At 43.6% G+C, this 26,661-nt stretch overlaps 1 protein-coding gene across 1 annotated transcript in view; it reads right to left on the minus strand.

The window, feature by feature from the left end:
• Positions 1-1,402: 1,402 nt before the first annotated feature.
• LOC119407176 (cleavage and polyadenylation specificity factor subunit 5) overlaps positions 1,403-26,661 on the minus strand; it is a 28,927-nt gene continuing 3,668 nt past the window's right edge. The window contains exons 5-7 of the mRNA XM_037674053.2: positions 23,897-23,972; positions 23,319-23,433; positions 1,403-8,023 (exon numbers count right to left, since the gene is read on the minus strand). Coding sequence (XP_037529981.1) covers positions 8,002-8,023; positions 23,319-23,433; positions 23,897-23,972 — 213 coding nt within the window. The 3' untranslated portion in view covers positions 1,403-8,001. The remainder of the gene's footprint in view (positions 8,024-23,318; positions 23,434-23,896; positions 23,973-26,661) is intronic.

Genomic DNA, 26,661 nt, shown 5'->3' on the forward strand with positions numbered 1-26,661 from the left:
GAAGCGCGCAGGGCGAGCGGGTGAAAGTGTCCCGTCAAGACTGCGCTTGTTGCCGCGGGAGGCACCTTCATCGGCAGCGGAGTTACGTCTGCACTGCACGGATAGTCACGTGATAAGCAAGCTGTAGTACACTCAGACCTCATAACGAAATTACATCTTACACAAAAATAACTTCGTTATATCCGAAAATTCGTTATAAACATATATTACTAACACTGTATTGCAAGACTATTTTTCATTTACTTCGTTATAACCGACATTTCGTTATATCCGTGTTCGTTATAGCGAGGTTTCAGTGCACTGGCTGGCTCACTTTGGTTGTGTCTGCTGCGGCATTGCAGGGGCCTAATCCTTCCCAGAGGCAGAGTGCCCTGGGCCTCTGAGAGCAGGAAAGGCAGTGTCAAAGGAGGTTGGCTTGCAGAGGCCAGCGGACTCATGTGACGCTTCCTCCAAGTCTTTTAACGCGATATTGTTAAAGAGGTCATTTCGCAGAAATTCCAGTGCCGGTGTCGTTGGTTGAGAGCGAAAAATCATCATTTTCAGTGAGGAAAAAATCAAGACAGAAGCAAATAAATAATAAAAATCTTCAGCTCGAGTGGGAATCAAACCCAGGCCTTGTGTGTTGGAAGCAGGCGTTCTACCAGAGCCACGCCAATGCTTGAAACTGTTTCGAAATAAGAATGTCATGCAGTGCGAGGAGTCTCCCACATGTGATATTGCATGGCAGTGTAGAATCGCACAAGGTGTCGCACCATCTGAATTGTATGACGAGTAGGTGGTTTAAAGGGGCACCCATTACAAAGTGCTCAGCCATAAACAATAATCATCATCAGCATCAACAAAGCGTGTAGCTGCGCAGGTGCACGTGTTGCCTTGTGGACTCGTAATGGGTACTTTGCCAATTCACAAAAGGAAAAATTATGGCGTAGCAGGCACTTAACTGTACTTGCAGTAGGCATTTTGGGATAGTCTGAAACGACCAATGTTACATGCACCGGCATTCCTTTCCTTACAGCATGATTGAGATCTCTACCGAGAAGCGAAGCCAGGTTGGTGATTGAGAAAACGAGGCGAATGGGGGCCCGATAATGCTATCGCATTCTACACATGAAGGCGAAACTTAAGCGTCCTCTAAGTCTTTTTCCTTCCTCCATGGTTCATAAGGTAACTCACTCAAGTCCTATGTTGTTGACATCAGTTCAGGACCTGAAGAAAAATTAAACATTCCGCTGGCTGCTGTATTATCATGCTATGCTTACATTTCTTGTAACACAAAGAAGTTGTCAGTTTCTATGAAAGTGATGCATGGCGATGCATTGACACAAATTCAATATAACTGCCACTTCTCATAACCCCTTCCCCCCCTTTCTTGACACTCATAGAAGATACATAGAAGCAAGTTCAACTGTACATCATGAACTTCTTTACTGCATCTGTACACGGTATCAATGATACATGAAACAGGTTACAAAAGGCTGAAAGCTGACATAATACAGCTCAAACACAAAAGAAATAAGCAGGACACTTAAATGGAGTGATCAATGCCAAAACAGTGACATGCGTGAAATTTGTGCAACAAAACACAAGTTAACTTGTGAAAATAAATCTTAAATTCACTTTAGCCATATCATTTTTGCTTTTAAGCTGCTACATGCAAGTTCCTACACACAGAATGCCAAGCAAAAGCAATCTTTTTTTTTTTTAGGCCAATGCAGGCAACTAAATCAATGTTTCAGTAAAACACACGTATATGCATTCATTCTTTGCTATGTGCCTGGGTTGCAAAAAAGAGAAAATTCACTTCATGGCTTCAGAGATCCAACTCATGTAGAAACTTGTGCCATCATTATCGGCAAGCAGATTTACAGAGCAACCTAGTGACACCAAAAATGTGACAAATTGGTGATGGACTTGGTTACAAAGGATGGCATCAAGATTTAAGAGTTTGAATATTACCAAACAGCAGCTTGTCAAAAGAGGGAGCTCTTATAGGGTGTGGGTGCACTGCTTACTTTGGCACTCTGAGTATTTGGTTATGTGAAGGTTTTTGCAAATATTCAAAGAGTAGAAAGAAAACAAAGGGGCTGGAAGGTTGCTGTGCTTCTGCAGCCTTAATGGATTTGCTTAGATACACAAATACTGTGAAAAGCCAAACAATTGTCATCAACATGCCAAAATAAAGTGGTATTGTAATTCACTCCATGCAAACAGGCAAGAATCATGTCATTCAATACCCATCTTTAAATTTCAATGCTTTTTGAATGGCGGTGGCAACGCAGACGATAGCTAACTTAAGACGCAAAAAAAAAAAGTGAAGTAAAAAGAAAGAAAGTAAAGAGGACACTGCAGAAAACAAAATGTGCTGCCACCAAAACGCATAGGTTGATTCAAAGTAACAACAGGAGAGTTGTCCCTATTACGGACATTAAGGAAATAACTTCTGTGGAAATCTGACACGAAAACGGCACAACTTAAAGCCATGGGTGTACAGGTTTTATGTGAAACATGAAACCTCTACAGTCAAGTGGAAGGAGAATTTTTCATCCCGCCGTTCTGCCTGCTGCTCCGTTGTCAGTCACATTATTTTTTTGCACCGCTAGTTTGCCCTGAAGCGTTCTCTGGTAAAAGCTGCATGTTTCTACATTTACAGAGCACTGTGTTATGCAATTGGCTTTGTTCACAATCAGGTTGAAAAAATGACCAATGACGTCAGTGGGAAAGCCACAGAGATCGGTTGTCTGTGCGGCATTGTGAACCCATGCAACATGCAATGACCAGAGGTGGCTGAAAACTCTTTAGGCAGTGCCACAGAGATCTGTACTTATGCGCATATTTAAGACCTGATAAATGACACACTTAACGCAGGGCACTTAAATTGGCCTGCAAAAGACCTGACGGACTGTTGCTACCGGCTCAGTGCATTTGTACAAAGTCATCAAAACTGTTTCAGAGTCCCTTTAACTGCACCTAGGAGCTGTGATGAGAAAGTGAATATAAAGCTTTGCACTATACTACATAACCGAAGTTTATTTGCTGCAGAGCACTTTTGACTGCTGCCAGTTTAATACAGCTATGTTGAGCCCTTAGTGAATTAGTGGAAACAGTAGATTTGTCCTCATGCAGATAAATTTTTTTTTTAGTTCCGGAACAGAAATGCAAAGGGTCAATTACAGCTTCCTCACAACGAGAACTACACAGCGAGTAGTGAATGAGGCTATGACTTGTATGTTTGCAATAACTGCTGTTATAGCACAAATGAAGTGTTACTTTTTTTTCACAGAAGCAAAGAATGTACACCAGTGAACAGCACTGAATGACATGCGATGGTTTTTCATATTGCGGACTGAACCACATTAAAAAAAATCAAGAATATAATAAAGAGGGAAAAAAACTATACTTCTCTAGGAATAGCAGCATAGTAGGTGTGAATTGCAGTCAATCTCTATAACAATCAATAATGAAAAGGCTGACCAAGGTTAGTTAAAGGGGCCATGACACCCAATCTTCAAAATCTGCGTTATGTGTGCTAATCCTCATGTGTTCACAAACAAGCTGCCAAAATTTTAGCCCATTTGGTCAAGCCTTTCATTTACAATTAAATATTTGTATAAGCACGGGAGTGGCCTGACAGTCGGGCAACACTGGCACATTCGAGAGGTGTGACATAACAAGCTGCTTGCTGTGCGAGCCTTGGCATTCTGGCTAACGATTGTGCTCCGTGGTCAGCTGTGCGTGAAATTTAGCTATTTCAGCTTTCTTAAAGGGGTACTGACACGAATATTTTCAGTTGTCGTTTTTTTGCGTCAAATGAACGTTCAAGCCCACAAGAGCCTAGAAAAGGTAGTGCTAAGCGCGAGTTCGCCCTGAAAAAGTAATTACAGTATGTTTTTAAAAGCTAGTTTCGGTTCCTACTGTACCCTGACGTCACAGCACGGTACGAGCTTCTCGTCACGTGCTCGCACAATATACAGTGACGTTTCCACAGCCGCTCCGCAACGTGACTCCGTTGGTGACGCACAAGCGGCCATTTTGGAAGTTTTGATGACGCACAAGCGGCCATCTTGGAAGTTTTGGTACCTAACGTCATCACAAATAGCCAGACTGCTGCGTGAAGTCACCAGAATTTGTACTGTAGCCTGACGTCAAGCTAGTGTCAATGTCAGTAGGTGCGCCATGGAAAAATTGACATTAATATCAAATTAAAATACCTTATCAGCATTTTTTGACCTTCACACTTGCTCAGAGCCGTCTCGTCATACAGGAGATATGTATGGCACAGTAAACTCGCCTTCGAAAAAAGGTGTCAGTACCCCTTTAAACTTGGCATTAAAATTGAACAATCTGCAGTGGCTGAAACTTTGGTAGAAGATGGCTCCGCTCTATGCGGCACATGATGTCCCATATGCAATGGCTAAATGGCGGTAGCCAGGGTTTATAGCTGGCGATTTCTGGGGCTTATTTTGCACTGAAATACTCTTTTACAGTCCATTTTTCATATATGTATGTGCACAAAAGACCCTCTACTTCTATTTTAAGGCAAAAACCTTTAATGTATCATACTAGCGGCGTCCAACTGCGCCCGTGCTCTGGAACGGTGCCAGCGGTGACTTCTCCCCCTCACACTCTCTCAGCAATCACGTGATGGCACTGCGGCGCATAGCAACAATTGCGCGTTGCTCCTTCTAATGCGCGTTGCGCAACGCGGCGGCGGCATCCGTCCGTGCCCCCTCACACTCTCTCAGCAATCACGTGATGGTACAGCGGCGCGTGTAGCAACACTCCTTTGTCAGACGTCTCGTTGCAGCAGTCGAGTTAGTCAGATGGCTCCTAAGCAGCCCGGTGGTGATTCCACGGCAAGTGGTTCCGAGAAGCGCCCCAAGAATGTGGATTCCCCTGATACCATGGCATAGTCAGTCGAGTGGCCACAGGCTTTAGCTGAACACACTTTGGAATTTACAGTGTCCTTCAGTTTTTTTCGCTGAAAACTGCAAATTGTCGGGTGACTGTGTCATGTCCCCTTTAACAAAAAAAAAGGGGGGGGGGGGGAGAAAGAAGAGGTGGATGGCTTTAACATAGTATTATTTTCTATTTCGATGAGAACTAACAATCAAGCCAAGGAAAGTATAGGGGATGTTAGTTTTAGCAATTGTGATATAAATGTGAAAAAATGAAAGTGGACGAAAAGATAACTTGCCGCCGGCGGAGACCAAACCTGCAATCTTTGAATAACACGTCCGATGCTCTACCAATTGAGCTACGGCGGCGGTCATCCTTCCGTCCACCTTATTGGGTGTATCTGTGCATTTAAACACAGGAGAGTTAATCAGCATTGCTGCGTGTCTAAGAACGTTCTAACGAAGAAAAAAAACGAGCCCTTAATATTCCCCTTTTGTTTATTTTCCATTTTGGATGCTCTCCTTGGCTGAGGCAACAAGTGGTCCACTGCAAAGACCCACTTGTTGCCACGAGGGTGAAAAGTTCAAGTGAAGAAGAGAAAGACGATGAGCTTCATATTCAACACTGTGTGTTGTAAAACGACGCTAAAAAGGCTCCAAAACTGCCTCTTCATTGTTGATACAACCAATAAGCATTAGCAATGGGCAACATATGAGCAAAAAAGCTTGCTAGATTTGCTGGGCATTGTTTTACGGCCCTGAAATGTCATGCCAAATAATGGACACACACATATCCTCTCTTTGGCGCACAAACAAAACATTCGCCAGATAATGAACCTCTGAACGTTTTTTTTTACTGTACCCTACCTGAGCACACTACTATAGTGCAACCACAGCTACTGGCTTTAAATACAACCAAAGAGCAACTGTGCACGTGCAGGCTCATCCGCATCATAAAAATCTCTACTTCAGCCAAAGAAACAGAGGTGAGAAGCGTTTACACAGTGACATGATCACATGAAAAATATGACAGTCCACTGCTTGCCTCCAGGTGGCATGCATGCATAACCGCTTCACTTGGGCAACAATTTAAAAAAGTGAAACATCAGGTTATCACTTGTACTCTGCACCAGAAACATTTAACACCTGCAAATACTTATTACAGAATCTAAAACAAAAAGTATGCACCGCTCTACAGCATACTGGTACATTGTAAGGAAGACCAATGATGAAGGGTAATGGCAGAAAGTTTCAGCCTGAAAAGCCAACATTCTGACAAATATCTAACTCGTGAAACCCTGATGCCACGAAACACAAGTCCTCTTGTCAAAATGTTTGCTTTGTGTTCGGAGGCTTCCTCTGTTTACCCACAATATTGTAATGACTTTTGCGAACCTTGCATTACTAAAGGCAATTTTACATCTTTCGAGCTGAAATCATTATTGATGTCACTTTACACACTATCACATGCATGTTCATGAAGATTATTCTATTGCAGATTTGTCAACATAACCCTGCTTTCTACGACTTTCATAAATTGGTGAATATGAAAAAGCCATATAACCACCGCATCAACACTCCACTCTAAACAATTACAAGAATTTAACACTGACAGACTGTGTTAGCCTTGTGTCAATCAGTCAATCTTTCTACATAACTCAAAAAGTCACATCTATGTTTCTTGGGTGGAGCTGAAAAAAAAGCTTATGTTTACTCATTTTACACATTTAGCGAGGCAAATTAATAAAAGTTAATATAACAACAACAAAAAAGAGTGTCATTTAAATTCTGTAGAAGGCATGTTGTACAGTCTACACAATTTACCAGCATTTAAATAACAACAACTAATAGTATAACATAAAAAAATGCACACAGCAACGTGGTTCCTGCAATATAACAACTTCTGCACAAAGCAGCATGTGGTGCAGTCTACACAATTTACAAACACCTAATTACCATCAACTAAATTATATGACAGAAGTGTAGATGGCAAAACAATTCCTACGCACAAATGAAATCGCACAATTCAAGTAAAATGTATATAGTGCTTCATAGTGCAGAAGATGCATGTAGTTTGATGAAAATGGAAAAGAAACGAGTCATGGAAGGATGCGCGCTTTGTGCCCGCAAGAGGGAAGTATTAAAAGAAACGTAGATGCAAGCAGCAGCTGGACAGGTGCATGTTTATACCACACTGGGTAGAACAGACAATGACAAAATGCACTACCAGCATAAACAACCACACAAACAGAAAAAATAAACCAGTCAAGCTCTCACACACGACCACCCCAGAATACAATGAAAAAACTCTGCACTGTTGCTAATCAAGCTCAATTTCTAGAATGCTGTGTTAACCTGAAACATGTCCAAATGGCAAGGTTGACCTGAAGCATAGAAATGCCAACTGCACAGGATCACATCCCGGGCTGCTTTTTGCAAGCATGTACAGTATAAGCACAACTAGCCAGAGCTGTAATCTGCTTGCTCATCTGCATTCTTGGTTATGAAGTGTTTTCAATCTCAAGGAGAAATGGAGCAGGTGAATCCGGATTGCTTGCACTACTTCAGGAGATGCTGCTAGCTTAGCTTGTCCAGCAAAGCAGGATCAGGAGATTGTGATTTTCATATGGTGTATATACTTTCTGAAACCAGATAGGAAAAAAATACTGCAGGCCTTCAGCCTGAGGCAATGATCTAGCTTCATCTTCATGAGCCCGACAATGGCATGAACCAGTGTATAGGTGCAGACAGAATCAAGTAAACCTGAAATTTCTACTCTTGTTAACACACAATTTCACACGTTTGCAATCATGATCACATATGCATGTGTAAATAAAGAACAACAAAAATAACCAGCACGATGATTTACAGTAGATGCTGTAAAGCTAAAGTTTAGCAAGTGTCTTTACACATTTATTCTAATACGAAATAGAATAGCTGAATTCTGGTTGGTGAAGCAGGCTGCGAATGAGTGGGTGCACAAGCTATGTGCTGGGCATGACTCGCTCGTGGATGACTATGGAAGCCTTTACTGAAGCTCCCTATGGCCAGACGGATGCGTGAAATGCCAGAAGAAAACACTCCTTTAAATGTCCAATTTCATTATTCACAAATAGATGAAGTTGAATCTGGAAGAAAAAGAATAAGCATCAGTTAACAAGCCATCTCAACTGAAGCTCTGCAACCTTGTTTAACAGCGGTCTAGTGCAAGAATTGATACCAGCCTATCAAAAGCACAGTCGCACAAATTAATGGGTCCCTAATGGCCTCAAGATCGAACAGTCTGCAGCTAGTGGCGCACGGACGAAGCCCAGAAACGTGGATGCCGGTGGCCCATCGCCGCTGCTCCAGCAGCAGTGTGCGTTGTGTTTTTAAAGACTATAGTCTTTCTTGGGGAACTTAAACGCAGAAATTTTGGTTTGTCTTTCTGTTTGTCGGCACGTCACTCGATTCAGCCACCCGGCCAAAGTTGAACCACTTGCTTACTGCCCACCCATCTTGAACTGGTACAGCTGTTCCTACTTGTGAACGTTGTCGATCAAAAAGTAAATATTACGCATATCTGAGGCGCAACATCATTAGGTAAGTATTAGGCGGTGTGTTCCTTTAATAGAAAATACATAGGTACGCAATTTTAAAGACCCTAGTTTCTTAAGCTGCGCTGAAACTTGTCTTCCTCCGAGCCCTCTGCACAAGCTCATGTTGTGTTTCGGTTTCGGTTCAGTATTGCATTGTACGAATGACAGGGGGCGCCGCTCTGGCATTCCTATTTTACCCAGGAGACGTGTAAATAAGAGAGTTTGTGGAGAGTACTCGTTGAGTGCGGATGTTTATTCTCCTTTGGCGCATCGCGCCAAACCGCGTGTTCGGGCTGGCCGGCGTCCCCGCCGGTCGCGTTGGTCACCGCCAGTTTTCTTTGCAAACTATCATGCTATACAGTACCGCGTGCGACCCAAACATTGCTGACATGTCGTGGAAGTACGAACACATGGCATGCCAGCAGTGACAATGCGGTAAAATTAAATCTGTTCAAACAAACCCCCACTGCATTTATCATGCGAGGACGGAAATGGTTTGACAACAGCATCATGGGTGGCTGCGAATGAGACTAGGACTCATGTAGTACGGCCGACCAAAGACTATCGTCTTTCGACGACATATGCAGCGAAGCACGCAGATACGCGGTCAATTTTTTGTTTGAGAAATCATGATGGAAGTTGAGGGGGACAATTCGGTCGACGTTGACTACTCATTCTTTCCTTTTTGTAATGGAAAGTCGGTAGTTTTTTTTAGTAGTGATGCGAAAAGCATGTAATGTTTAATGTGACCACACTACATACGCTTATCTCCTTTCAACGTGTTGAGAGAGAAACATTTGATAATCCCATGTCACAGTACCCTTGCCTCTGAGCAGAATTCTGAGTCATGTTGGGGACTGCGTCACGTTTATCGTTGATGGCGACAAAGTTGTTGCGACAGGACACATCACTGAATTCAGTGTCATCTCTTCTACGTGCTGCTCTGACAATGCTGTGCATGTTATGACATTTGTGCCCCAGATTTCTGGGCTTAGCAAAGACCGAAAAAAAAAAAAGTATGTCAAGTTAACTAACGAGAAAACAATTGCAGAATTGAATTGCTCATGCCCTGCAGGATGCTTATAAAACCTCAAGTTGTTCCGATATGGTTGGTCGGTCGCGGCATGTATCGCAATTTCTTGTATCGCACCTTGCGAGGCAGCTTCTGCTAATCTAATATATGCTACGGTAACTTCAACTTCGGTAGTATATCAGGCCTCAATCATTTCTGGAAGATTCAGAGAACAAACATATCACCATGAGCAGTGTCGATAAACTCGCTCGCGCATGTTCATTCATTGCTTAAATGGACCGTCTGTTTCTGGCTCGCGAAAAGTCATTTCAGAGTGCAGCTCTTAGGCGACCGCTCCTGCATTGAGCGGCGTCGCCGTTGCTGTTGCCGTCAGTGGCCTAACCGATAGACATGAGAATGTAACCAATAGACAAGAAAGAATAAATTAAAAAATCCCCAGGATCAAATGGGATTTGAACCCGGGCCCTCTGTGCGGCAATCGAGTACTTAACACAGAGCCACGCTGGTGCTCGAAAGTCGTTTGCAAAAGGACCCTATACAGGCGCCATGTCGGGCAAGGAATCACGTTAACCCATGTAATATAGCGTCGCAAAAGAGTAAAATAACAACCAGTCATCACACAATGCTAATTGGGCAACGAGTGTGTGGTTTAATGCTTCCCACACAGTACAGTGCTCAGCCATAATTCTTCTTTATCATCAGCCACATTCAGCATCAACAAATCTCACATAATACCTTACAGATGTGTAGCCGGTACCTCGCTTATACGCAGACAGACGAATATAATGGTGTAGTGGGTGTTGTCCTGCTTCACAATAATTATGATTTATCGCGTAGTCGATACCTTACAGAAAGCCAAAACTTCAAACACAGTTGGCCTTGCCCAAACGCGAAGCTGCGCTCAGAATTCACATTAGGGAGTATTGTAATCGCTGGTGAATTTTTTTACTCAACAAGAGATCATGCACAAACTGGACGAGTTGCAGCTCTCATCTTTATACTTCGTATCACTGAGAACGCTTCTCGTAGTTGGGTAAGCGCAACGGAAAACGCGCAAACTACAGTAAGGCTCGGTGACGCTCGCTTAAAAGTACTCGCAGCTAGCGCATGAAGGTTGTAGAACGAATTGCATACTTGAAGGCTTGATTAATTTACTTGGAAGTATGCAAAAGTGCAAGCAAATTATGACTGGCCGCTCTGGCCAAGCTGCCACGATCTATCGCGGACCGCAACGGCGTTCACGCACGTAGCGCGCAGAAACTATGCATGCAACAAGCATGATACACAGATTACAGACTAAAAGTGAGAAATGTGTGAGTGTATTTGACTTAGCATCAACACTTTTCATTTGCAAATGCTATAACCCACCAAGATCGAAGTGCTTGCTGCGCACCATCAGAAAGCGCCTTGCTGTTCTGACACCTGACAAGCCACTCTCAGCGATGTGGCGCGTCACCGGATAGGATTGAAAGCTTACCTCTGGCTCTGTGCAATACATGTGGCATTGTGGAACCGAATGATACCCCCACTTAGAAATTGAAACGTTTGGTTTTTACAAATAAAATTCGATGGTGCTGTTCAACACTGCTGCACAGTGTTGTGCCAGAGCACCTGACCGAATGTGGAAGCGAATAAACACCTGCACTTCGTTGGAAGTCCACGGCATCGCGGTCAGCGTCTACCCTGCGACCAAGCAAAGGGCCCGCACCTGCCACCTGGAAGCAGGGACTTAGCCCTGCATGCATTGTCTGAAATCCAGTTGTTTCAGCCAACCCCGTCGATTGACGCCAGTCGTTTTTCGAAGCTACCCAGCTAGGGAAAGCAGCATTCCTGACGATGATGGAAAGGCTGCTCCACACCTGGGACCAAAGAGCCACCCTGTCAACAATGGACTGGTCCCCTATTTAAGACCGGCCTGGTCCGTTGTTAGAGAGACGCCCCAGCCGACTTGGTCGAGCTGGCAGGCTCTGTACTGCGATATCTTGCTATGACCTGCTATACCTGCTATAAACATTGTTAAGTTTTGTAAACGTTTTGCCTCTTTGATCTGCCCACAGCGATAGTCCGACATCTCCGGCATCAAAGGCTCGCCAGCCTCCCGGCTTTCCTCGTCGCGAAAACCCCATTCGTAACAACAGCTTCACTACAGTGCACTGCCATTAAACAAAACTCAGTTAAATGAAAATTTCTTTAGGATTATTTGGTTGGTTTCCTATGTGCAGTGGAGTGAAATTCTTCAGTTAATTGAAACACTACTTATGTGTTACCTACAGTTAAACAGCACAAAAGCTAAACACTGCACAGGCATCTTTTTGCTGCACAAGCCAAAAGTAGTCTCAATACCATAAAATAGTTCTTCATAGCTAATGCCATAGTGAGGATAAGCCAATCCAACAGCCATCCTGACTTGTGCTACTGCAGCTGCTCTGTCTTCGACCTATGTGCAGCTTCTACCTGTGGTGGATGTTTTGGCACAACGGAGGGCATGAAGAAACAACCATATCAAGCTTCGTCACTTGAAAAGGTCCTTTGAGTTACTCAGGAGCTCTATCAAAGCGGCCTGCCCAAGACAGAGGTGGCGAAATGTTGGACATGCCAAAGTTGACACTGTCATGGATGTCGAAGAACAAAGCAACCATCACAGGTGCAATGCAGAATGGAACATTTACGTAAAGTGGATGCAGATGTGGACATCATATGAAGAACCGGAAAAAGTTATTGTGCTTTCAGCACGTGCTGAGTACCAATCTACTGATAAGCGTTTTTGGAGCAGAAGGCACAAGAGGTAGGCCTGCAAACTAAGGTCCAAAATTTTGCTGTATGTGACTGATGGCTAAGCCAATATAAAAAGCGTCATGGCCATCCCTTTAATACTACCTCAGGTGAGCCTGCTCAAGGAAACTTTACTGAAGGGGCAACAATGCTCTTCAAACTCAAAAAAAAAAAAAAAAAATCTTGATCAATTTTGAACAAACCTGCTTAGTTTATGTATACTAACTGTGCAATGATTTCAAGTGAACGATTACATTTTTCTTTGTTCAATATGTTTAGTTTTTAAAATATCAAACATTTCATGCGCCTTTTTTGGCAGCAAGATTTTCCATACACCGAGAGAGTTGCAACATAAATCAGAATATCACAATATGTAATCTAGAATGTAGAACAGAAACAAGAGTGGATGTTCTAATCCCGTTTGAAAGATCATGGTATGAACGTTCGTTAGTGAGTCTCAGGGTGTCCACCAATTTAATATTTCCACATTCCCCGATTTTTCCAGGTTTTCCATGATGATTTTAAGCAAATTCCATGACTGGTAAGTCTGACTGGAAAACTCTGCGCACTGGGAACAAACCCTCGAGTGGTTTAAAAAAGGAAAAAAAAAAGGATGGAGCACTCATGTAAACTGCAAGCCATGCCGCTTTATTACATTCCCTTGGCTGAAAGCATCCTTTACAATAAATAAAATATTCAAAGACACAATAACTCTGCATCTACAAACAGAAAAGCTGGTTTATTTGCAAATGGCAATGGTTTTACTGTTTCAATGACTCAATTTCTTGCTGCACCAGAGAGTCCTGAAGCTGTGTGTCTTCCATCAGCTCTTGCTTCTTACGATTCAAGCTCTTTCACAAGAGCCAGTTATCTTCTTTCTTTCAACATGAGGTAAGTCCAACCGTCCCTTCTATTTTCTCTCCACGTCTTCTTTCCATCTGATGCTGGCACTTCAAACCATGTCTATCATCTTGTCTGTTACGTCAACTTCTGCAACACCATCTCCTGTGGACACCTCATCGTACACGAACCTTTATGCTACAAGCGACTCCTTAATATTTCCCATAAGACATTCCTTACTTACTGAAAATTCCTACTCCACAGAAGAATTTCGATGTGAAAGGCAAAGTGGCATCTTCACAAACAGCATTAGTTCTATATGAGAACCTTACCAGAGTTCAACCCACATTGTCTCTAAGTGTTCTCTCGTGCAATCAAACTTTCAGAAACGCGCTTTTGTAGTGCTGGTCAAGCACACTTGCATATATGATCGACCTTTCTGTAGTTTAGATGAACTTGTTGGGCAAGTTGCGGTCCATCTTAACAAAAAGGGAAACCCTGCACAACCTACCAATCACACAGACCAGACACACACACAAGCACAGTGTGTATGTGTGTCTTGTCTATGTGTTTTTTTTTCTATGTGGCAGCACGAAGGAAACTGAACAGAAGGCAGGGCAGCACCATGGCCGTATGAGAAGGCAATAATTTCCTCGATTCCATGGAGGAATCACGGAGGCCGGCATATTCCCTTTGTTGACGTACTCTTCAATGGATGCGACGCTAAAAAATTACCACAGATTTAAAGGGGTCGTGAAACGTTTTCCGAAAATTTTAAACTAAGTGTGTATTTGGAATCCTGGCCGTCTATTCAATACTATTCCTCGACTCGTTTCATTGTCCAGGTTCATTTAATAACTATAAAATCACAATTACGATTTCCCAGCTCACGTTCCCCTCAACTATACAGCTGGCGTCATTTTAAGTCAGCCAATGAAAAGTCTCTGTCGTTGACAAAACATGGCGATGCATTGATATTTGCTGAGCAATAATTGGCAGAGATTTATAGCATCATACAGTCTCGATTTTGATGCCGGCAGCTTGTGAAAGCAAACGTTGTTTCCACTTTGATAAGTTGTACGACACTGTCTGACGACGCACACGGTTGGCATAGCGAGGCCTAAGCCACCCAAAACACGCCGTAAAACACAACCTAATGCAACCAGAAAGAAAAAAACTGGGACGCTGCACCGTGCGAGCGAAGGCAAGAATACAAACGACGGAACCGGATGTACTTGAAAGCGGAAGCAAGCAGATCAAGTGCTGTGTTATTTGTTTCTTTTCTAGGCTCCTATATATATATTATTTTAGAGCAAAAGAAAGCTAACGCTGTGTTTATAACTTCGCTTAGCATGACATCACGCATTAGTGCCTATGGCGGCCCGTGGTGCCGCATAGTCGTTTAGAAGCCCAAGAAAACTGTGACTTCAAATGGGTGTCATTAATTATAGACTGTATATAGCACCGAAATATTTCGAAATTGGCATGTCTAATCCTTGTTGAAGCAGAAAAAGTTACAAACGGGCAGCTTCATTTTCTTTTCACGACCCCTTTAAGATTTAATATTAATAACATGACCTCAAGAAACCGAAATGAGACATTTAGCTGCACTTGCGCCATGCTACCCTTGAAACCAGAGCTACCAACAATAAGTGTAGAGCTGAGGACGTTTGCTGCTTCACTGCCACTGAATAAGCTTGACATGGCCTGGCGAGCCTCTGCTGATGGTACTTCTAGCCTAACCAGCTCTCAAGCTGAGCTGAGATTGTGACCAAGACAAACATGCACCAATTTATCGGCGTGAGTAACGTCGTGTTTGGGATTTGAGATATGCTGTGTGATCTGTAGAAGCAACAGTTATGCACTGCCTATTTTTTTTTACGCATCTGCTTAGGTTTTCATTGCCAAAGGAGAGACTTTTCAAGCTCTGATCAAAGGTAAAGATTCTTTCCGTGACGGTCGCACAGACTGCTGTCAGTTTCCATGACCTGGCCAGGTTTTTCAGAAATTCCATGACTATTTCCCGACTTTTCCAGACGTGTCCAAATTCCCTGACTTTTCCAGGTTTTGCAGGTTGATAGACCCGCCGAGTCTATGTCAAGCTGGAATTTAACTCGTGAATGTTCAACATACCATAACTCTTGTTCAAATCAGTTCAGAACATGAATATGTTTTATTATATACAGTTCCCCTCCCAGATTATTTACTTTGCAACTTTACCTTGTAAACCTCTCCATTCAAGAAAAGCCTTGCAAGAAAAAAGGCACATGAAATGTTAGATATTTTAAAAACTACTATATACTATACTAAACACAATTGCATATTTGAAATTGGCACACAGATATACACTACTCTCTCAGTAAACGAAAATATCTTAAACGGAACTAACTGCTGCCTCCAGTATGGTCGCTTTTGTACTTGAATTATGCACTCCTGTTCATCTCTCAGTAAACGAAACTCCTGTTAAACGGAACTCATTTTCCTGGTCCCTTCAGGTTCCGTTCAACGAGTCTACTGTACATAAATTCAGAGTTTCATAATACTCAATCAAGAATTAGAAAAAAAAATTTCATGAGCAGGGTCCCCTGTCAGGATATGGGGTTTTAACAGCGCAGCTGTGTAAGCCGAGCACTGCTTTGTGACGCGTGAACAGAAATGATCATCACCATGAACCGGCACACGCTGTCTTCGTCAACCTTTGCTTTCACTTCATCTTCTGCTTCGCTCTCAGAACATGCACGCCGATTTGACCAATGTGGGTTCGGTTGCAATAATTCAGATGGGCGAGAGAACGAGTACAGAGAGAGAGAGAGAGAGAGAGAAAGAGATATACAGAAAGAGAAACAGAATTCTTAGCGAAAAAAATTTCTTGGTGAGGCGGGATTCGAACCTGCAAACCCACAATCGGAAGGCAAGCGTTGCAACCACTCGGCCATCCAGGCATGCTAGCAGAGTATAGTGTAGTACAGTATAGCAAGGGGGAGAAATAGAAAGAAAGAGAGACAGAGGGAAGAAATGGACAAATAGAAAGAGCAAGAAAAAGAAAGAAACAGCTAGAGAGAGAGAAAGAGAAATAAATAAACACACACAAAAAAGACAGAAAAAACTGAGGGAAGAGAGAAAAAGAGAGAGAGAGGAAGAGAGAGACAAAAATGAGGAGAAACAAAGAAAGCCGCCCAGCTTCACACTTCCTTCCCGCTTGCCACCAATAGTGCGAAGCTGCCTTAATTTTTTTTTTGCAAGGAGATTCCCCGAAATATTTTTGCCTTCAAAGGCATACTGGTGGGCGCAAACATGGGAGGGGATGAGAACTTGGAAGCTGCTGGTTGAAGGAAAGTGAAGGCACTCATGTTGTTTCAAGGGCATTTGAGACCTTCCCATTATGTGCCCTGCTCAGGGCTGGAACTGACAGTTTGCCAGGAACACTCCTGGGAGCAAGTAAAATGCAGTTTTGGAGCAGGCTGGGAACAGCTAAATTACCTTTTTAGAAGTGATAGACAGGGCAAATCTAACTTTAGCTTGCATTAAGGCGCATGCATCATATACTAAAACGGTGAACCCGACAGTACTGTTACAAAAAGACGATCCCTTCGGACCCTTCTTCTACTGCATAAGGAAAACTGCTATGCTAGGCTTAAAGACAGAAATGCTATAGCATTTAACTTCACTGTATAGTGCACTCACAAATGGTGAATAAAAAAAGTCAACAGTTTTGCTGCACAAGCAAAGCAGTGAATGCTGTAGCAACAAATTGGAATGTTATACGAAGGCTAGCAGCTAACTCCTGTAGTATCCAACCTGGTGTGTCGACTTTGGCCCTGGAAACCTCGGCGCTTGGCGTCACATGTGAAAATTTCGCCATGCTACAGTTGCCACTGCCACACCATTCATTCATAATCTCCAAGCTTGCGTCCCACCACGCAGGTGTTAGTTTACTCGGCATGTAGAATAGCAGCCCTCTTGAAAACTGCTATGAATGAGCAGTGTTGCTTGGGCCTGGAGCACCAACGATGATGAAGTACAAAGATCAAGCCCAAGATCAGCAAGTGGCCTTCAAAGAAAAAAAAAAGTGTTCTAAAAACAAAAGGAGAACCTCTTCCATCAACTACATGCCCTGCCGCTCCCCCCAAACGAATTGTCATTCACCATTAGGGGTACAGCTGCCGATTGGAACAGTAGCTGTTCCATTAATGATGGAACAGCTACTACACTCCCACAAGAGCCATGCATGCCACATATCAACTCTATGGTGGCACAGTAAAAGTTGGGAGAATAACAAAGAGAGAGAGAGAGAGAGAGAGAGAGAGAGAGAGAGAGAGAGAGAGAGAGAGAGAGAGAAGAACCTTCGGAACAAGAGCACGGAACAATCACATGCTATGGGTAGAACCCGAAAGCAAATGAAGTTGTAACTGTACTGCATAGTCCCTAAATTCTCGCTTGTCTTGCTGTTACTGGTGATGTACACAGTCCTTTATGAAAAGGAACACGCGAGCACTTGGAATGCGCTTTGCGGCGGCTGCCTACAGCGCCATCAACCGTTGGAGTCATCTGTTGGAAAACAAAATGAGTTATCGCCAGTGGACAAGCGCTATTGGATTACGCTCCATACCTGCTTGCGCAATGGGCGATGCCTGCACGTCGTCTGCTGCCAACAAATCGAGCATGGTGCGCGAGCGCGGTCGAAACTTAGAAGCTCTGTCTCTTGGCTTATGCGAGTTGCGATTCGCCTAAAAGAGAGTTATAGAGGTGAGGGTGATGGTTTGTTGTGGTTTGCTTTTGTGAAGGTGTGTCACCGAACGTTTCGACCATGCTCGTGCACTGCGCTTGATTAGTTCGCTGCAGATGAGGTACTGCAGGCATCACCCATTGGGAGAGCAGAGGGAGCGCAGTCTAACAGCGCTTGTCCACTGGTCATGATTCGATATTTACGTGCTTCCTTTAGCTGTCGGTTGATGGCACTGTAGACAGCCGCCGTAAAGCGCAGTCCATGCACTCGCGCGTTCCCTTTCATAAAGGTCGACAGTGTATAATCTGATTTCAATTGCACGTTGAGCTCCAAACTTCCAATTTTCAAATTCAAATAAACCAGGTCGACCTACAGTCATGCAATTTATGACGGTAGTTTGTGATAGCGACAAAGGCAAGTAACGAAAATGTGTGAGCGGGGAGAAAAGGCTAGAGGCCTACTGCCCGCTTTTGATGTCGGATAGTTGGCTCCAAGCTAGCTGGTGTATTCATAATGGCACTTATGCCTTTGCGACTGCAAGCTTTGCCGCGGTTACGTAAAGAAATATAAACCTGGATACACTCAAACCTTGTTATAACGAACACTGATATAACGAATTATCGGTTATAACGAAGTAAATGAAGAATAGTCTTATCATAGCTACAGTGTTACAAATAAATGTTTATAACGAATTTTCGGATATAACGAAGTTATTTTCATGGCAGATGCGTCTTTGTTATAATGAGGTTTGAGTGTATAACGAAATTGACAAATTCCCGAAAAAATTTGTTAAGAACACGTTTTCGTTATATGCAGCTTCAGCCAAAAAATTCGGAAAACGCACTCATTAACAAAAATGGGAACTGAAGGCAGAGCTCACCCAAAACATTTATTTAGATCATCGTCTAGCCGTGGCCTTCGAGATTGGCTTGGGCGATGCGCCGTCGCGTTGCCGGAGCTAATCGCAGAGGCCACAGTCTAGCGAACCCGCGGTGCGGTGCCAACGGCGAAGCGCGTAACGAGTCAACCTCCGAAGATCGTCATTGTTGTCACCATGGTCTTGGACAGTTTCCACCAGCACCTAATCTGACACCTCCTTGGTATGGTATGGATAACTTTATTGATGTCCTGAGGATTCAGTCCAGGACTGATGCGGGCCGCTCCCATGTCGGGACAGAGAGGCCAGGCCCTTCTGCCGCCACACGGGCCCTCTGGACAGCCACGATATGATTATGAGGGACACTGTAGTGGAGGGTTCCGGAATATTTCGAGCACCTGGGGTTCTCTTAACGTGCACCTAAATCTAAGTACATGGGCCTCAAACATTTTTGCCTTCATCGAAAATGCAGCCGCAGCGGCCGGGATTCGATCCCGCGACCTTCAGGTCAGCAGTAGAGTGCCATAACCACTAAACCACCGTGGCAGAACATCTCCTTGATAATGACAACACAGCTGTCCGCATAAAAAAAAATTACAAAGCCGCATGTCGTCGAAAACACGGATACCATGGAATATTCAGAAAAGTGCTCTCCATGTGCGGCGTGAACTCGAGGCATAACCGCGTAATGATATGGAGCAAATTTTTTTGAAGAAGATGCATGCAGCTCCTGCTCGTGACAAAATTCGGGGCAAAACCTCTAGGTTGTCGGCGGCAAAAATTCATTATATCAAGGGTGTCTCCCGCTGCCACCTTGTTACATAGAGGTCGAAATACCTCCAGCCACAAATTCTTGGAGGAAACCAAGAAGATTTCCTCCAAGAATTTGTGGCTGGAGGTATTTCAACTTCTTAATTCTTCCACCCAGCCACACAGACTTCTGTCGAAATGTTTACATTTAAGTACATAGAGGTCGCAATGACAAATGCTTATATGGAGCAACAGGGAGGAAAAGAAAAACTTCGTAATATCGAGGAATTCGTTGTATGGAGGTTCGTTATAGACAGGTTCAAGTGCATACATGAATAATAGTAATTTATGCCATTTTTCTGTTCTGGAGCTTTCCGGTGCAGTGATAGAAGCTGCCAAAATAATCAACAGTGTGTAATTGGGGGGGGGGGGGGGGCTACAGCCAAATCGTAACCAGACACAAAGAGAGCTTGCCAACAAACTGCAACTGCAACATGCCCTTATTTGTAGCAACATTTCCTGCATGGCATCGAATTTTATTTCTGGAACAAATGGCAGGTGATAGAGTAGAATGCCGCAAATGGAGCAGGAATTGCACCCCTGCGTGCTAATGGAGGAGCACTCATGACTATGGCAATTTTTGAAAGCTGCCTATGGGAGGAAGATGGAAGATTTATTAGGAAAGGCAGGAAGGACTGGAGATGTCTCTGAATTCTTCCCAGCTAACGAATCAACGTGTAATACAAAACAGCAAAGTTCTTTAACGGAGCCAGCTGCTCCATCGAATGCTGCTTTGCACAGACACTAAGAAGAGCTACAGCATAGATTTCCTGTCAGCTTTCCACATTTTGGCCCATGCATAGGAAAAAGTGCAGGCAACCACATTACAGAGGAGTTTCCACCATGTGGGCTTTGAAGCACAAGAACTAATACTTCATGATGAGGAAAGCCCTGTCAATGCCGATTATGATGTAATATTCAGTGCAGTGATGCCCTCTATCCCCCTCATGTGGCAGGACCACAAGGCAACTGATAAAAATGTGAGCACCTGTTGGGAGAGCCTTAAGGGACCGATTGCAGATGCACAAGCTGAGGATCTTCCTCCAGCGACGAGTGGTGCGAGACAGTGCAGCTAAAGAAGCAGGCGAACCTTTGCAGTGCTATACTGCAGATGACGTGTGTATAATTTCTAACAAGTTTGTCAGGCAAGAGCTAAAATCTGGACGGCAATCCTAAAATTTTGAGTTTTCGTTCCACGGTGATGTTTCAGCGCATAGAGATACAGCATGGGGCACTCATGAAAAAAAAAATGCTTGAGACTAGTCCAGTCTCTGTAGCATACTCAAACAAAGCATTATTAATCACAACAGACGAGAAAAAAAATTACAGTACTATTTAAACAAGGTCACAAAATTTTATTCATTGTGAAGTCGCGGGCCGCGTGTTTGAGACCCCTGGCTTAACACTTTCGTGACCGCACCTATTCCCATCGATAGTATGTTATCGATGACTTCAAGATCAAGTTTTGGCACTCTCCGAGCGGTTCTGGACAGTTAACGCAATATAAAGCATAAAATGAGATGTTTTTTTTATCAGTTTTGTTTGCAAGTTTGTTCTTTCCACCGTGTGGAGATTTTTAAAGCTCGTTTGCAGTCTGGTATGTGAGCGCTCGTTGTTTCAGACTTCGCGTCGACGCCGCTCGCGGGTGCTCCACAGAAACGGCGAATTTCGACGGATTCCGATTAACAAGAGCGGGAATCTCTGGATGATGGTAGCACCACAGACACGGAAGACGACTTCGATTCGGCAGGCTTCAGTATGGACGGTGAAAGTGCGTCAAACCTCCAAGGAACATCAGCAGCTATCCGCTGGCAAGTTTAGTCTTCTCCTCGGGTCGTTTTATCGCTGCCGCGCGTCTATGTAAACGTATCCGGTGCGTTCTAAAAATAACAGCTCTTATCTGCAAGGTGTTAACTTCATTCGGGTGGGAGCATTTGGCGCCGGCTGCAGAAAGAGGGCAGTTCTCTTCGCGAAGACGGCGCGGAGCGGACTTTGACCCAACGCTCCGGTGTGCTGCGCGGCGTGGTCTTCGTGTTGTTTTTTACCGCAGAAGTCGTCAGAGAGATATGCAACCACACTGATAGCTATGCGTGGATGCATACTTTCGAAAAGCCAACATACAGTGAGAGGGACGGATCCATGGAGGGAGGTTACTGAAGAGAAGATGAGCAAGTTCGTCTCACTCCATGTGTACATGGTAATCGTTGAAGTCCCGCGTTTGCATTGGTGTTGGTGTCGACAACACATATTTCCAGGCCTTTGTCCACCGTCAGTGATGCCACGGAAAAGGTTCAAGGCTTCTTGAGTGTCTCTGATCTGAAGAAGACGACCGTCGCATCCCACGAGAATCTTCACCACGTGTCTTCTCTATTGCAACACATGAACGATTTTTCTACGCTATCTTTTAACCCCGTCGGAACCTTTCAGTGGATGAGAAAATGGTGAAATGTGAAGGTCGGTAAGGTATTCGGCAGTATATGAGCGAGAAAGAGGTCAAATGAGGGTACAATTATGTATTTTTGCAGATTTAGAACAGGCTACACTGTTCATTTCAACAAATACACAGGAAAATTGAAAAATACCAGAACTGCAAACTATGCTAGGAAAGTTGAACAGAAAAAAATTTTTTTTTCCCCGAAACATGCGCAGCCAGCCTTTGTTTCACCGCGTCGAGAACCTGCATCGCGCGGTGGTATGATAGGCACTAGTGCCTATATTCTTGTATTTATGTAAATAATCTTCGTACTTACAGAGCTTATATTTCCACTATTATTCTACGAGGGCTTTGCGTTCGAAATGTATATTTCGATTTTTTTTTAATGTGTAACCTTTGCAGAGTAGCATTGATTTTTTTATGAATCTTTCTTTTTGATGCATTTTTCTTTGTTTGATATTTTTTTTATTATATTCAAAATAAATCCGTTGTTTGGAATTAATACTGTTGGAAAGACCAATCCTTCCTCTATCATTTGATACCCTACACTTTAGCATCAATTATATTCTGTGGCAGGAAAAAAATATTTCCTGGACTAGCCAAAAACAAGAGATCTTTCCGCGGTCACGAAAGTGTTAAGCACTTTTATTGCCGCGAATTTTTGCCTATTTCAGACAGTTACTCGCATAAATGTCTGAATAGGCTTGTTCCAAGCAAGTACCCTTCTGGTGTACTTTTATGGCATTTTGTCTTGCTATCAAAAGAGCAGGGCAAGCACCATTTAAATCAGCATTTTTCATGAATTTCAGCAAGCTTGTATTGCTGCAACCTTTCAATAGCTTCAGAACATTTTTCACAAAAAAGATTTGTTTTTTAAAGCTTGATGCAATGCTCTAAAATATTAGAATGAGCTCAAATTTAGTAAAGTTTACAAAAGAGTCACAAAAATTTACAGGTATGACAATGCTACCACAGAAAATAATGATGCAAGTTTGTTGACCCAAGCGTGGGAGAGGGGGGAAAAGCAAAAACACAAAATTTCTATAAGTAGTCTCTAACCAGATCTCTTAAATAAAACAGAATAATGATCATTTATGACAATAGCATAATGTAAGCACAGGTATCACTTCAGGTGAAACAGTGTTTGGCCCTCGCATCAGCCCAGACTTTATATCAAGGCCTCAGAGCATGCAGTTAAGAATATGTAAAACCAGATGACTTCACGGTGGCACATGTAGGGTTCCATTTTGGCATTTCGAAAAAGCTCACTGACAAAGCTCTATGTAATGCTGAAATTGCTGGCACTTTATACTGATTCAGCTGCAAAGAGAGAAACAATGCATATGCAGTCACCTGCTTAAGGCCTGAGGGAGGCTGGAAATGATGGGGCCATATCCTTGTGCATTGTCATAGAGCTCAAACAATGGGGCAGCCACCAACTTGTAGTTTTTAGGGACTGCAAAAAGTGCTGCAAAACAAATGGCAAGGCCCTAAAATATGCAATGATTTACAAAAATTAGTGCAAGAAATATGAAGCACAGGTACAGGCAATGTTAAATTGCAAGAAGACAAGTCACAAACCGAGTTTACTGTGTATCCAAGTAATTACCCACAAAATGTTCCTTTTAATTTCACCCGCACACACATTTTCAATCAATTAACAAAATTATAGGTTACTGCTACTGCATTCACATCCATACACAAATCGTAAATTCTTTGCTGCATGCAGAGAATTTACAATATCTGGCTTGCATGTTCAGAGAAGCCTCAACTAAAAGTCACCAATGTTTTCAGAGTACATTCAAAATGTTTTGCAGGGTCCTTTTAGTACGGCGCATAACCCTCCCCATCCCCTGGCCCTTCTTTTGTACTAGTATTGGGGTGCAAGACATGCTATAAACTGAGGAAGGGGAAAAAAAAAAAAGTCTTACCCTTTTCAGGAAGTTGAACAAGGTAGAGCCTTTTATGTTCTTTGGGCTTTGTGATATGCGGTGGAACATAGGGGTACTGAAAAGGCACAGATTATTCGTTGAATCATACAGGGCACACACAACAGACAATCAAAATACTACTGAACAAGTGAAATTTATTAACTGCTTGAGACGTTAAAAAAATGTACTTATGATTTACACTACTCCTTTCAAAATGAATTATACCTTACGCAGCAACCCTGCAATGATATATTATTTTGTAGTATTTTATCTGAAAAACAGTGGGACAACATCTATGCCAAGAATCACTTGAGACCATGAGCAAAAGTGGGACATACCGTCCCGCCCCAGAATATCAACTGAACCCTTTCAGGCTCTCAAATTTTGATGGCTGCTTATGAAAGGGTGTATGAAATCTAGCAATTCCAAGAGGCACTTGTCCTATTTTAAGCACAAGTTTGGAAGTTCTACCGGCATGCCAAAACACGAGTTAAGGTTTAAAAGCATAAAGTACAGCTACAACAGTGCTACACCATGCTCACTGCCATGGGTTGTTGCTGCCATGGGTTGTTGGCAATAAGTCATACTGGCGCGTCAATCAGTGGTTGCCTTCATGACTTCGCACTTTTCCAGTACTTATCAATTAAGGTATCGCCACACTTGCACTGAGGTTTGAATCATTAGTCAGCCAGTCTACACCCACTGAAAAGCCTGAAGACATTTTATGGGACATTGTGGCATCATTGGCCATGCCGCAAGTTCAGTGGCACATTGACATAGCAAAAGGGCCCGGCGCAATGCGCACCAATGCTTGCACCATGGAGACAGACTGGGTCAGGGATTCGTTGCAACTATGTTTTAACTGTTAGTGCTATTAAAATAGGTGAACATTAACAAGGTTTCACAGCATATGACAATTCCACAGTAAACAGTTACTGCCTGAATTTTTTTCTGTATGCGGCCTAAAATGCCTGTGACATCCAGCCACATCAATCACCCAAAGCAGCAGCGTGCAGCAGCTCTGGCAAGGCAGGACTAGGAACACAAAATATAGAAGTTTTCTTTCTTTTTCATAAACTGGGGCAAAAATTTAGGGGCGCACATAACACGAGTCCTAGGCATTTCTGGGCATTTTTTAAATACTTTTTACCATCACACTAAATTACGATGTCACGGCTCTCATGGTATGCTGCTAAATTTCCAACATTGACACAATTGGCACCCAGTTTGTTTCACATAATTCTTGGGGTTTAACGTCCCAAAACCACGATATGACGATGAGAGACGCCGTAGTAGAGAGCTACAGAAATTTCAACCACCGGGGGTTCTTTGAAGTCGAGAGTTGGACGGAAACCCGTCTGGTCAGGAACTGACATGAAGACAATTAAAACTAGACGATGACCACGATAAAAGCAAAAAGCAAGACGTTTTGGCTCCCGGACGGGAGCCTTGTTCACAAATGGAAACGATGTGGGTGCGCTTTGAAGACACGAACAGGGAAGAGACAGGACACACACTGCGCAGTGTGTGTCCGCAGTAGAAATCGAGAAGGAAGGTGCCACGTACGTCAGTGCAGAGTCAGTGGTTCTGACAAGAACTTTCATTTCTCTCTGGCGTGTGAAAAACTAGTTCGTGGAAATGACACCAGTCGCCAGTCACTGTTAGATACGTGTTGGTGACAGCGCGTGTTTTGGTTATTTATTTAGCCGCATGCATAGAAATAAAATTTCAGTTGTTAGTACAGTGATGTCCTTGTCTGTCTTCTCTTTGTCCCTCGTTTTAAGTTTTGCTACTCAAACCAGTGTTAGCTGTAAACCAACTAGCTCCGGCAAATACCGTTTTGGCTAAGTACACAGACCTCAAGCATTTTCGCCTCCATCGAAAATGCGGCCGCTGCGGCCAGGATTCGATCCCGCAACCTGTGGTTCAGCAGTCGAGCACCATAACCACTAGACCACCGCGGCGAGTTGGTTTCTGTTTCATGAAATTAACTACAGACATTCCCTGAAGGCTCAGTTCTTGGCCCTACCCCCTCCCCACTCCCATGAACACCCTGCTCTAGGCAGTACAAGAATTCCCTATGCTTACGTACACTGCTCTCACATGTGCCAAGAATATTCAATTGAATTGCTATACAGTCGCCGACCGTTTATTCGGACTCTGCGGGAACCGCCGAAAAGTCCGAATAATCGGGAGTCCGAAAAAACGGATTCACCAGAAAAAAAAGCACTTTTATTGGCCCAGCGGCTGGAAAAAAACTTGTCAGTGAGCGTCTGTACACATGTACGCTTACGCGCGACCAAGTCGGCCTGTATTTCAGCCAATGTTTGGCCACCCGTGATGGTCGGCAGTAGCACTGTAACGGCCTATGCTAAATCCGCATTTGATGACTGGTGTCGGAGGTGCGTCATCACGGCAGTCACTGTCCACATGCGCTGGTTCGAGTAGCTGACGGATATCTCATTGCCCAACTCGGCGAAAACTCCCAAGCAACTTCCACCTGGTGAATAATCGCCGCTTTTTTTCGCCATCGTCACGGCCTTGTAGTTGCCGCGTTTCTTTAGTTCCGACGGCGCACATGGAACGGGCAGCGGCAGATCAGGCCTCGCACGCCAAGCAACAAACAAGGGAGCGGGACACTAAGCTCGGGATGCAGATCAGGCCTAGCCACAGAAACATCTGACAACGCAAACCCTCACACGCCAAAAGGAAACGACGTTGGGCTAATTGATGTTGCAGCGCTTCTGTTGTCGTACTCTCTTTGT

Source organism: Rhipicephalus sanguineus, chromosome 1, assembly GCF_013339695.2.
Source record: "Rhipicephalus sanguineus isolate Rsan-2018 chromosome 1, BIME_Rsan_1.4, whole genome shotgun sequence".
NCBI classification, from domain to species: domain Eukaryota; kingdom Metazoa; phylum Arthropoda; class Arachnida; order Ixodida; family Ixodidae; genus Rhipicephalus; species Rhipicephalus sanguineus.